Source organism: Aulonocara sp. 'chitande type north' Nkhata Bay, linkage group LG13 (genome assembly GCF_057382095.1).
Source record: "Aulonocara sp. 'chitande type north' Nkhata Bay isolate Kocher_YH1m ecotype deep benthic linkage group LG13, A_spYH_male_GT1.1, whole genome shotgun sequence".
Lineage (NCBI taxonomy): Eukaryota > Metazoa > Chordata > Actinopteri > Cichliformes > Cichlidae > Aulonocara > Aulonocara sp. 'chitande type north' Nkhata Bay.
Window position 1 is genome coordinate 30,704,231 of NC_141356.1, and position 12,348 is coordinate 30,716,578.

General features: G+C 39.6%; 1 protein-coding gene across 4 annotated transcripts in view; it reads right to left on the reverse strand.

Annotated features, from left to right (window-relative positions):
- Positions 1–2,644: 2,644 nt before the first annotated feature.
- mertka (c-mer proto-oncogene tyrosine kinase a) overlaps positions 2,645–12,348 on the reverse strand; it is a 28,572-nt gene continuing 18,868 nt past the window's right edge. Inside the window, exons 5-19 of one of the 4 annotated variants that reach the window (XM_086259847.1) lie at positions 11,370–11,456; positions 11,160–11,275; positions 10,896–11,085; positions 10,070–10,215; positions 7,342–7,477; positions 6,480–6,630; positions 5,858–5,946; positions 5,671–5,766; positions 5,467–5,547; positions 5,287–5,379; positions 5,052–5,170; positions 4,590–4,699; positions 4,257–4,416; positions 3,727–3,863; positions 2,645–3,470 (exon numbers count right to left, since the gene is read on the reverse strand). In XM_086259847.1, coding sequence (XP_086115973.1) covers positions 3,026–3,470; positions 3,727–3,863; positions 4,257–4,416; positions 4,590–4,699; positions 5,052–5,170; positions 5,287–5,379; positions 5,467–5,547; positions 5,671–5,766; positions 5,858–5,946; positions 6,480–6,630; positions 7,342–7,477; positions 10,070–10,215; positions 10,896–11,085; positions 11,160–11,275; positions 11,370–11,456 — 2,156 coding nt within the window. In that variant the 3' untranslated portion in view covers positions 2,645–3,025. The remainder of the gene's footprint in view (positions 3,471–3,726; positions 3,864–4,256; positions 4,417–4,589; positions 4,700–5,051; positions 5,171–5,286; positions 5,380–5,466; positions 5,548–5,670; positions 5,767–5,857; positions 5,947–6,479; positions 6,631–7,341; positions 7,478–10,069; positions 10,216–10,895; positions 11,086–11,159; positions 11,276–11,369; positions 11,457–12,348) is intronic. The other 3 variants (XM_086259846.1, XM_086259844.1, XM_086259845.1) reach the window with 3 other exon arrangements.

A 12,348-nucleotide genomic window follows, 5' to 3' on the forward strand; every position in this document is an offset into this window, starting at 1 on the left:
ACAAAACTGCTCAAAGAAGTCCTGCCGTTAATTAATGCTTCGATCTTAAATATGATCAACCTATCTCTAATAATCGGCTATGTACCACAGGCCTTCAAGCTGGCTGTAGTTAAACCTTTACTCAAAAAGCCATCTCTAGACCCAGCAGTCTAGAGATTAGCTAATTATGTGCCAATCTCCAACCTTCCTTTCATATCAAAAATCCTTGAAAGAGTAGTTGTCAAACAGCTAACAGATCATCTGCAGAGGAATGGCTTATTTGAAGAGTTTCAGTCAGGTTTCAGAGCTCAGCACAGCACAGAAACAGCTTTAGTGAAGGTTACAAATGATCTTCTTATGGCCTCTGACAGTGGACTCATCTCTGTGCTTGTCCTGCTAGACCTCAGTGCAGCATTCGATACTGTCGACCATAATATCCTATTAGAGCGATTAGAACATGCTGTAGGTATTACAGGTACTGCACTGCAGTGGTTTGTATCATATCTATCTAATAGACTCCAATTTGTGCATGTAAATGGAGAGTCCTCTTCACACACTGAGGTTAATTATGGAGTTCCACAGGGTTCAGTGCTAGGACCAATTCTGTTTACACTATACATGCTTCCCCTAGGCAGCATCATTAGAAGACATAGCATAAATTTTCACTGCTATGGAGATGACACCCAGCTCTATCTGTCCATGAAGCCAGATAACACACACCAATTAGTTAAACTGCAGGAATGTCTTAAAGACATAAAGACCTGGATGGCCGCTAACTTTCTGCTTCTTAATTCAGATAAAACTGAGGTTATTGTACTCGGCCCTGAAAAGCCTAGAAATATGGTATCTAACCAGATTCTTACTCTGGATGGCATTACCTTTGCCTCCAGTAACACTGTGAAGAACCCTGGAGTCATTTTTGACCAGAACATGTCCTTCAACGCACATATTAAACAAATATCGTTAGCTTCATAGCATAAGTGCCTAAGTCATTGACTTAGTCAAATGACTTAGGCAATTATGCTATGAAGCTAACGATATGTAAGACTGCTTGCTTCCATTTGCGCAACATCTCTAAAATTAGAAATATCCTGTCTCAGAGTGATGCTGAAAAACTAGTTCATGCATTTATTACTTCCAGGCTGGACGACTGTAATTCATTATTATCAGGATGTCCAAAAAACTCACTGAAAAGCCTTCAGCTAATCCAAAATGCTGCAGCAAGAGTCCTGACAGGGACTAGAAAGAGAGAGCATATTTCTCCTGTTTTGGCTTCCCTTCATTGGCTTCCTGTTAAATCCAGAATTGAATTCAAAATCCTGCTCCTCACATACAAGGTCTTAAATAATCAGGCCCCATCTTATCTTAATGACCTTGTAGTACCATATCACCCTATTAGAGCACTTCGCTCTCGCTCTGCAGGCCTACTTGTTGTTCCTAGAGTATTTAAAAGTAGAATGGGAGGGAGAGCCTTCAGTTTTCAGGCCCCTCTTCTGTGGAACCAGCTTCCAGTTTGGATTCAGGAGACAGACACTATCTCTACTTTCAAGATTAGGCTTAAAACTTTCCTTTTTGCTAAAGCATATAGTTAGGGCTGGACCAGGTGACCCTGAATCCTCCCTTAGTTATGCTGCAATAGACGTAGGCTGCCGGGGGATTCCCATGATGCATTGAGTTTTTCCTTTCCAGTCACCTTTCTCACTCACAATGTGTCAATAGACCTCTCTGCATTGAATCATATCTGTTATTAACCTCTGCCTCTCTTCCACAGCATGTCTTTTATCCTGTCTTCCTTCTCTCACCCCAACCGGTTGCAGCAGATGGCCCCGCCCCTCCCTGAGCCTGGTTCTGCTGGAGGTTTCTTCCTGTTAAAAGGGAGTTTTTCCTTCCCACTGTCGCCAAAGTGCTTGCTCATAGGGGGTCATATGATTGTTGGGTTTTTCTCTGTATCTATGAAGCGCCTTGAGGCGACTTTTGTTGTGATTTGGTGCTATATAAATAAAATAGAATTTAATTGAATTGTCCTTTGCCAGTATATCCACTATTCCTCCTCTGCACATGTCCAAAGTATCTAAAGGTTACCACTTTTACATTGTCTCCAAACCTGAGCTGTCCCTCTGCTGTGCACATTTCTAATCCTGTCCATTCTGGTCACTCCCAAGAAAAATCTTAACATCTGCAGCTCCTGCCTCCTGTCTTTCATTAGTGCCACCATTTCCAAACCATACATCTTAGCAGGTCTCACTACCGTCTTGTAAACCTTCGCTTTCACTGTTGTTGCTTTCCTTATCTCACCAATCAACCCTGATACTCATCTCTGCCCACTCCACCCTACCGGCATTTGACCCCAGGAATTTAAACGACTCCTCGCATTCCACCCGCTCCCCTTCTATTCACATGCATATTCTGTCTTGCTGTTACTGACCTACATTCTTCTTCTTTACAGTGCATACCTCCACCTCTCTCTACTCTCACTACAGATCACAATGTGGTCTGTTATAGTTATACTCTAGGCCTGACCTAATCTGTCATCCTGCAATCAAGAAGGGCTTCAGAGCTGAAAGTTGAAGGCTTTTATGTCATCATTATGGTAATACAGTTCCCTTCTTACTGGAATACCAATAATTATCACAGGGATCTGTGAGGGAATTCTGCTCATTTTATGTCACACTTATCTATATTTACTTTAAAGAAGTCAATAAATCCTTTATTTTAAAAGAAAAAGATCCTTTTATAAATGTTCTGTACAATTTTCTATTTACACTGCAACACAGAAGTCAATACAGTAAATACTTTTCACATTTCAGAGTATCATAAGCTTATCGAACATGTGCATGAGTGTGTTTGAGGTTGACACGCAAAAAAAAAAAAAAGTATAAGCAACAACAAACACTGACATGTAGGCTGGCCATTTAAAGCATGAAATGCCTCTCCAACAATCTATGAAAGTCCATAGCAGGAAATGTGCAGGTGCTTCCAGTACAACAAGACAAAATTATTAGTACTGTTAACCCATGCGAGGGCTGTAACTGCTCAGTACCAAATGCTATAGCATGAAGGCGGGGTCATATAAGCTGTGATCCATCGCTGTTGCACTGGTCCCATTTGCTTGACTTAAAGAATCATCTGACAAGAGAGGCGTATCCACTGTTGCAGCTCTCGGGGGCGCACTGGAGGAAATCACCACCACATAGCGATCGCTGCCATCATCCTGGTCATCCGCCATGCTCCCGTGAATGTCCGCGGTAACTACTGTATTTTCTGCTGCCATGCGGCTGCAGCAAGGTGAGGAGCTCAACACAGGAGGCTCTGCTTGAAATGCCTCTCGATCGGGGTCCTCCTCAGGAAAGCTGGTGTTGATATAAATGATATCATCCCTGCTGGAAGACTCTGGAAGCTTTTCGGCGAGCTTTTCCAACATTTCTCGCAGCTGGGGAAAGAAGGGTCGGTCTAGCGGATCGGCTCTCCAGCAGCTGTACATGATTTCATACCTAGACCCCAAGTATTGAGAAATAATTAGACTGGAACCTCGATTTTGGTACATTTCAATGCGCATATTTTCAAGGTTGTAAAATTTAGCAATTTATTTTTGAGGTTTACTGTTGTGTTAATATGTTTTTAAAAAAAGCTAGCCTCCAATATAAGATTTAGACCAACAATATTAAATGAAACTTTTATAGCGTCAATATTGTTACTTTCAAAGCAATCAAACCCAAAGTCAACATCTGTGTGAAGAACGACACTCACAGTTCATCCAAACAGTCTGGGGGCTGCTTCAGTCTGTGTCCTTCAACTAGATAATCATAAATTTCATGGTTTTGGACTCCAGGGTATGGCGTCATGCCTCTTGTAGCAATTTCCCACATGGTGACACCAAACGCCCACTGCGTGAGAACAGAATTTCAACTTGAGATTATATTTCATCACAAACTGGTATTTTCCTGCTGATAATACATAGAAATACCATGTATTATCCCAGGTTTAGCTGTATGATATTCTGCATTTTTCAAACAAAAAAGTTTATTTTTTTAAATCTTTATCTGACACTTAAGATAAAAGTGCAAAAGAGGGGGAAAATCGTACAAGTTGAACACACTGATAAATATTGAGACAGAGACAGTGCCCTGTGTAAGTCTAAGACCAAACCTTTTAAAATGCCACTTGTAGCACAAGAGAAAGCAGCAAGAAAAACAAAGAGTGCAGAAAAGTAGTCAGTTCTTTTAGTGACTGGATTTCATAAACAGGTGTGTTACTGGTAAAGCTATGTTTCTACTCACCACATCACTCTTTACAGTAAAAACTCTGTCTGCCAGACTCTCTAATGCGATCCATTTTACAGGCATTTTTGCAATTCTTCCCTGCCTGTAATAATCACCACTGTAGATCTTCTTAGATAGTCCAAAGTCTGCTACACACACTGTCATGTCATCACGCAGCCTGTAAGACAAACAAGGCGTGGACTTCATGACTAATGGAAAAAAAAGCAAATTTGATAAACCTCTGAAATAATAAATCATAGTTCTTTTATTTAAGAAGGCTGCGAATGTTGCCAGGAAAAGTTCAATCAATGCCTGCTCTACTTTGAACATAAATCAGAGGAAGGAACCTACATGCAGTTGCGTGCCGCCAGGTCTCGATGCAGAAAGTTACGACCACTGAGATACTCCATACCCGAAGCAATGTCAACCATGAACTTCAGGAGTGTCTGAGTGGGCAAGAACTGTGCAAGAACACACAATACAGCAGACAGTTTAAATATTGTTTAGTCTAATCATAATCTATTCGTTTCAGGGTCGGGATCTGGAGTGTATTCAAGCTCACATGGGGTGTATTTGTCCAGGTAACAGTCCATCACAGGTCTAACACAAAAAGACTGACATTCACACACTCTTACATAAACGCAGACAGGCACCAGGAAAACATGCAAAATCCACAGAGAGAAGTCCAGCCGACCATGACATTTAACATCTATCTTTCTTACGATAAGGTGACAGTGTCAACCACTACACCACTCTGTCACACTCTAATAAATATGATATTGAATTTGAAAGTTAGTTTGGGTAAAATCTTACCATTGGAGTCTCTCTATGGCGTGAACGCAGCAGGAAGCTATGCAGATCTCCGTGTTTCATAAACGGCAGAATTACCATGGGTTTAGGAAAGTGTGCTGAGCCTACTTCCAAGCATACACCTAAAGACAAGAGGATAAGTCAGCACAATCAAAAATAAATGCATGGATATACAAAAGAAAGCGACTAAAGAAAGAAGCAAAGAGAACGTGCAGTAAGATAAGAGGAGATCTCCTACCGAGCAGTTTGATGACATTAGGATGGTTGAAATCTTTCATGCAAGCGGCCTCATTCAGGAACTCTTCAATCTCCCTTTGAGAAAAACTATCCACTGTGTGGTATAATTTTTTTTACATATTTGTTAGTTAAGACATATTTTTTAAAGTTAAGTTAATCTTTACATAACACAAGCACTTACATTTCATTGTCTTCACGGCAACCTTTTCTGAAGTGCCATCTGGTTGTGTGAAATGACCTTCCACCACTGAACCAAACTCACCTGGTAAAAGTTAAGACCAGTCGTAAACCTGCGCATATATACTGCATTTTACTGTAATCGTTTGAACATGTCACTGTAGTTATGGATGCCTACAAATTTAGATACATGAAACTAATTACTCACCCTCTCCAAGAACCTTCCCCACTGAGAGCAGAGTTCTCATTACCATCACATCCTGAAGTTTGGCCTGCAGTTCCTCACTGATCCCAAGGTTCTCAACTGCAGACCAAAGACAAGAACATCATTTTTTTGATAACACGTACATGTTATATGCGTGTTAATCTTCCTGTAGTAGCATTCAAGAACATACGAGTGACTCCTATGGCTGATCGGTTGTAGGACCTCTGTTGCGTGTACTGTATGACAGGCGGCAGCATTTCTTCATCTCTGCACCGCTGCCTGCAGGGGGAGACAGGGTTAAGAAAAAGCAGGAAATGTTGGTAATCCTCTGTCTGATGCTGTAAGAGGTCAGAAATAACATACAGGCTTAAAAATTCAACTAAAGACAAGGTCATAGAGAGGAAACCCTCTCTGTTGCCTTCCAGACTTTGAGGTTGGAATAATGTTTTTCTCTCTGAAAAGCTGCCTGTGAAACATTCCTATCCATATCCTGAGTGGAAACAGTGAGTCATGGACTTTATAATGAAGAATTCCAGAGAATTGACAGCTGTTTGTTGTCCATCTCTCCAGCTGCACAGTTATTACATGACCTACTGTGCAGACTCCAATGACTAAGAGGAAGATAAGGAAGTTTACAAAGTGAATCCGGAAGTTACTACTACTGAAGAAAACATATATCGCAAAGCAGCAGTTTACTGTTAGCTGATTAAAATCAAAGTAAATACAGTTGTCTCATGAACACACTAACCAGCAGCAAGTTCAAAGATCAGGTTATCATACTAGGATAATTACTTGTTAATTGTTAAGCCTACCCAAAACAGGAGTCATAAGCCTTGTTCCGAAAATAGAGAACCCCAGAGAGGATGATCAGCAGGACAAAGACGGTACAAATCACAATCCCCACAACATGGTTGGTGTGTGCTACCGCTGTCTCAGGGCCGGATGAAGGGCGTACGGTGGATTCTGAGATAAGAAGAAGAAACAAAGGAGAACACTTAGAAATCTGACATCCAGCAATTTAAGTTAAGGATCAGTTATCTGAAGTAGAGTTCGTCAGCTCACGCAACACATCCAACATTTTTTATTCTGTGATGATAGTTTTCAACAGAAGTTCTTATTCAAATGTTTCCCCCTTTTTTGAAACTTTAATATATTCAGTCAGTGTTGCATTGAGATGAAAGCTAGCAGCTCGTTAGCATGCTTAAAACTGAAACACCAGAGTCTTGATTTTTGCCATGTTCACAATTTATATTTAGCACTGATCCCAAAGTACACCTGCACCTGATAGTAAAGTCAGTACTTTTGGAGGATTTTGGTCAACATTTTGATGAGATGAAACTCTAAATTAACAGCTCCACATGAAAGACCAGGAAGCCAAAGTTATTTAACTCTCTAGGGACCAAAAGTGTGTGTACTGTATTTCATGGTGATTCATCCAAGAGTTTAAAAGATTTTAATCTCAGATGAAAGTAGCTGAAAAATAGGCAGTATTTCAGTCCTGTGAGCTTTCCTGCTAGTGTTTCCAAAAATACTGCAACCATAATAGGCACTGGTATCTATTCATAAGCCAATAATGGTATTTTAGTACAGTAGTACGACATCAGCTGAACAATGCTGTGCAATTTATCAAATTATCAGCTCAAGATGAGGAAATAAACAGAACGAGCCACTTACTGTCCTCTGGCACAAACAATTCAACTCGTGGGCTGACCATGCCTCTTCCTGCCTGCGTGCATGCGGCCACCTCCACACTGTAGGTTTTGTTGAATTCCTCCACAGCCACACGTGTCCAAGTGGTAAGACTATGGACCTGAAATAACATACAATAAAAGACATAAAGTGAATTGCGTCTACTGTCATAGCTGACTGAACAAAAAGAAAAACATGCTATGGTAAGGTTAATCATTATCACCTTGGAGAGAAAAGTTCAAACAGAAGGCTATAGTTCACAAGAGTTTGAAAGTTACATTAGGTTAAGTTGAACTAAAAGAAGAAGCAGATTTTAAGGAAAATAAAAGCTTGCTGGTGCAAGAATACGCTGAGGAACGTCTTGTGCATTTGTGCAACAGCACAAAATCCAGCTCAGCAACTTTTTATGCATGCTCTCATTTTCTCTCCTTTTTTTCCTCATTTCCACTAAATGCAAAAATTAATTGATTAAAAAAACCCATCCCAAAGCGCATGCATGCTGATTTCACAGAGCTGCTCCCCTTTTGGGAAATCCAAAGGGAACCGTGTAGTAGTGATTACTGTATATAATAAAAGTCCCCATTTAAAAAAAAGGGAAGGACACAAACTTTCAGGATAGGCTCATGTGCTCAATGGGAGGGAGCATGTGACAGACTTAACCCTGTATTTCACAACACCATACGCTAAACGGTACATCTCAGTCTGCACTGTTTTGTGCTGACAGGCAGTTCTAAACCCATGATTAACACCTCTCATGTCTGTGACAACAAAAAAGGGCAACGTAAGGTTAAATATTCCTTCAGAAATAAACAATCAGAAAATGTTAATCTCAGATTCAAGAGAAATAATTGGCACCATTGATTTCTAATGCCAAAAAATTCACAATTACGAGCATCTATTTATTCCTCTGATTTAAAACTGATTGACATATTTTAACTATTTACCCTGACTTTGTCTATCCTGACAGCGGATTGGCTGTACTGTGTTTGTATGTATTTCCAGTCAAAGTTACAGTAATGACATAATCAACTGAATGAACAATACATAGGAATATCTGGAACTCACATTCACGTCCTATTGTTTTCATACCATAGTTACTTTGTGATGACTCACGGGCACATGCCAAATGGAGAAAACTACCAATGGCCAGTTTTTACACCCTCAGCTTCCTTTAACTACAACACAGACGGGAAGGACGGAGTCACTCTATTGTAGGTGAGCGCACTAATACAGGAAGAGAAGTGTGACTACATGCAAACAACATTATGAGCTATTAAAGCTGATCTAAAGAAACTAGTTTCCTTCGAATCCCTTTCCCGGCCTCGATGATGCCTTGTGGCAAATGAATAAACTGTTGTTCGCAAATAACTGACCTGTGGTTCAGTAGAGAAGACAAAGGGAGGGTCAGCTATTCCCAGTATGCAGCACTCATTCTTTTCATATTTTCATACATTAGTCATTGTTATAAAAAAAAAAAAACACCCTCTTAAATAGGAGCATCAGAGATAACACCTTATGTTTTCAATATGAACCTTACATAAGCAATTCTTCATAATATTTCATATTTGTATTGTACGAGGAGAAAAGGCTCAAACAGCTTCTACATCATTAGACTCCTGAATGAAACAATAAACACTGCACAAGCATAAATACAATCTCTTCTCTTTAACTCATTTCATTGTTTGCACATTTATTACTTGGACTTTCTCTTGGATACTTATTTTGTGTTTGTGTGTCTATTTCTTTCTTATTAGAATTTTTATTCTATGTTGTTTATTATATAAAAATTCTTATGCTGGAATTGTTAAAGATATGCCCTCTCTCTGAACTCGCTGAAAGCCAGGAGTAGAAAAACATATCAGAAACTGAGCATGAACCAGAGAAGTCTACTCAAATGCACACTTTGAAACTATTTGAAACTGTCTAGTATGAATATATTCAACACTGAAACTGTAACAGTCCATAGAGTGCTTAAAAAATTCTTTAGAACACCTGTCATAAAATAGTAAAATGTAAATATTTTAGAAACATCTCAAAAACCTATATTATTAAATTAACCAATATTGTTAATTTAGAGTAGCTGTGGCATAAACCTTACACTGGGTGGTGGTCTAATAATTTTTGAAGCGCTGTAAAAGGAAAAATTAAATAAAATAAGGAAACACATGATGGATCCCTTGTAAGATTTTCATCACTCGTAGTTTTCACCTGTTTTTGATACAGTTTACAGTTAACCTTAAGCCTGAATGACATGCGTTTCGGAAGAATCCTTTGGTTGTATTTAATGTGAATGGTTGGGAAACAGAAAGTGGTAGAAAGCTTAATTTTTTAGGAATGTACAAAATACAACAGCCTTTCCTTCATTCGCGTAAGCACATCTTTAATCCTTTAAAGCTAAATATATCATTTTTAACATGTGATTTTTGTGAGTTTTTGAGGCTTCTACATCATTCTTCTCATTCAATTTTTTATTTTTTTTATTTTTTCAAAAGCCACAAATTCAGGGTTTAAAGGTTTAAACTTTTCTTGAGTTACCACTTTAGGTACAGGTGTTCTGAAAGAGCAAGTTTAAAGTTGAATGCGTACATTTCTTTTCTTTTTCTTAAAATAATAATAACAGTTAGAAGAAGAATAAAAGAAACGAGAATTGTCAGTTGTAAAACAATAAAAAATAAAAGATTATATTTAATTACTTTATCGCAGATAAGCTCACCTTTTTCTGGCGTGTGCCATATCTAACAATGACATCATAACCACTTAGGATCCCATTTATCTTATCGCTGGGCGGAGGTTTCCACTCGATCACCAAGCTCGAGCCTTCAAGCTGCACTGTGACATTTCCGGGATGAATTGATGGCACTAAGAACGCAACGAGAAATGGAAAATGGGATTATGACATAATTCACAGTCATTGCAAACCTATAAAGTGAAAGAAAAATTAGTTGGACTACTCTTCAAAAAAAATCTTTGATTACGGTTTGGTATGCGGTCACTTCTGGTCACAGCATATCAAATCATTCAACTAAAATATCCCCTCTGGTGGATTTAGGAAGGAAGTTGAAAGCAGCTCCACCCAGTAAGAACTTTGTGTTTTCTCAGTGAAACCACCCCTATTTCCTATGTTACTCTTCAGGAAAACAACAGAGGTTTTTAGTGGATAAAACATTTTTTCTGAACAGGGCTTGCTGTGGGCAGATCAGGTAGTTGTGCAAGTGCAGAAAATTCCAGTTATTATTGCACTGCAACTGTGAGCAAGCTTACATTAAGCACATTTTGGATAGTAAAGTAGTCAGTTAATTACACAGTGCTCCTGAAAGCTAAACAAGAATGATGGGAAGGAGGCAGGAGCACAACACACAGGTCCTGTATTGTAAATATCATCATCGTTTGTAAGACAAACACAGACTGAGCATTTTTATATGCTGGGTTTTAAATGCTGGGATGAGTTTAATTTCATTTAGGAATACTTTGCATTGTTAAAGTTTTCTTGGTGTGCATTATAATTCAACCTTCAAATCGTTCCTGTAGCATCAACACACCTCCTTCTGTGGTGTTGCTCTCGACCCACTTGCTGTTTGGAGAGGCGCCCTGTTCGTTACTGCAGGAAACACTCAGGTTGTACTTCGTCATAGCCTGCAGTCCAGGGACTTCACTGTGAAAAGGCGGCACTGTGACGTTGATGAACCTGGTGGTCGTCACTTCCCCTTCCCTCCGACTGACCTCTCTAACCTTAGATCGGAGAACATGTGATCAGTATGACGCTGTTAAACAATGGCACAGTTTGGATTAAACATGGGGCTTACTCTGATTCGGCACGTGGTGAGTGGAGAGAAGCCATCGTGCCCAGGAGTCCAGTTCAACGTCAGCTTATTGGACTGCCTCTCTGTCACAGTAACATGAGTGGGAGGTCTGGGATGAACTAGAAAATACCACAAAAACCAGCATCAGCTACCATCTTCTAAAGCAGAAAAATCATCTGGAATATTATTAGACCTGGAAGCTGCCAGTTTTACCTTTAACATTGACGTGTGCTTCTCTGGATGTGGTGATGCCCTTTGTGTTGTTAGCTTCACAGCTGAACCGAGTGTATTTATCCACACCTGCAGTTGAGATTTTTGAGTGAATCATGTAGCACTTCAGGGCAGCGTGAAACAAAAACAACCAGTCTTCAAGGTTATGACAGCACTGACTCAGCCCTGCTGTTATTAATCTATAACACAAAGGCAGAGCACAAACCAGCAACACACATCGTCACCACTCTCAAACTGATTTGTTTATGTGTCAAAGATGAATCTGGGGCAAAACTGGCATGTCATTCTGAATCAAGAAGTGAGAGTGAGGCCCGGCTGAAACATCATAGGAAAAAAAAAGTCTCATTTAAGAATGATTCACTCCTTTATCATAATTCCAAAATTTCACAAAGAAGTGCCTCTTACAATAAAAGATCAAACTGAGCCTCTCCAGTATGATGGACTGTAGTAACAATCCTTTTCGATGGGTCTGTTTTCCTCAGCACACAATTTCTGTCTTTCAACAGCAACAGATCTGCCCAGTTAGAAAAGGACGGGGACATTGAGCGATAATGAGCCTTTTGTGCTCTGCTTCCATCTCAGAAACTTTTCCACAAAGCAATTCACAGTCCAGCTTGTGAGAGATAACTGGAACTGATGTGAGAGGTTGCCTTTCTATGCTCAGGAGAACCAGGGTTAAGTGTGCTTCACTTATCACCTAAACACAGGCTACAGTAGATTTGTTTGCAAAAAGACAGAGAGCTGTACTTAGATTAAATTAAATAATCAAGTTACACGTGAGTGAAAATGCGCAAATCTAATTTTGACATAGCGCACTGCAAACTGCATGGCATACAGACAGTAGCAGCATAGTAGGAAGTAAGCAGGTTCAAAACAACACGTGCTTGCTGTCTATACTAACCATATGAGCAATCAGGAGACTTCCCAGAGGTTTCATGTTAACCAAACATATGAAAAAAAG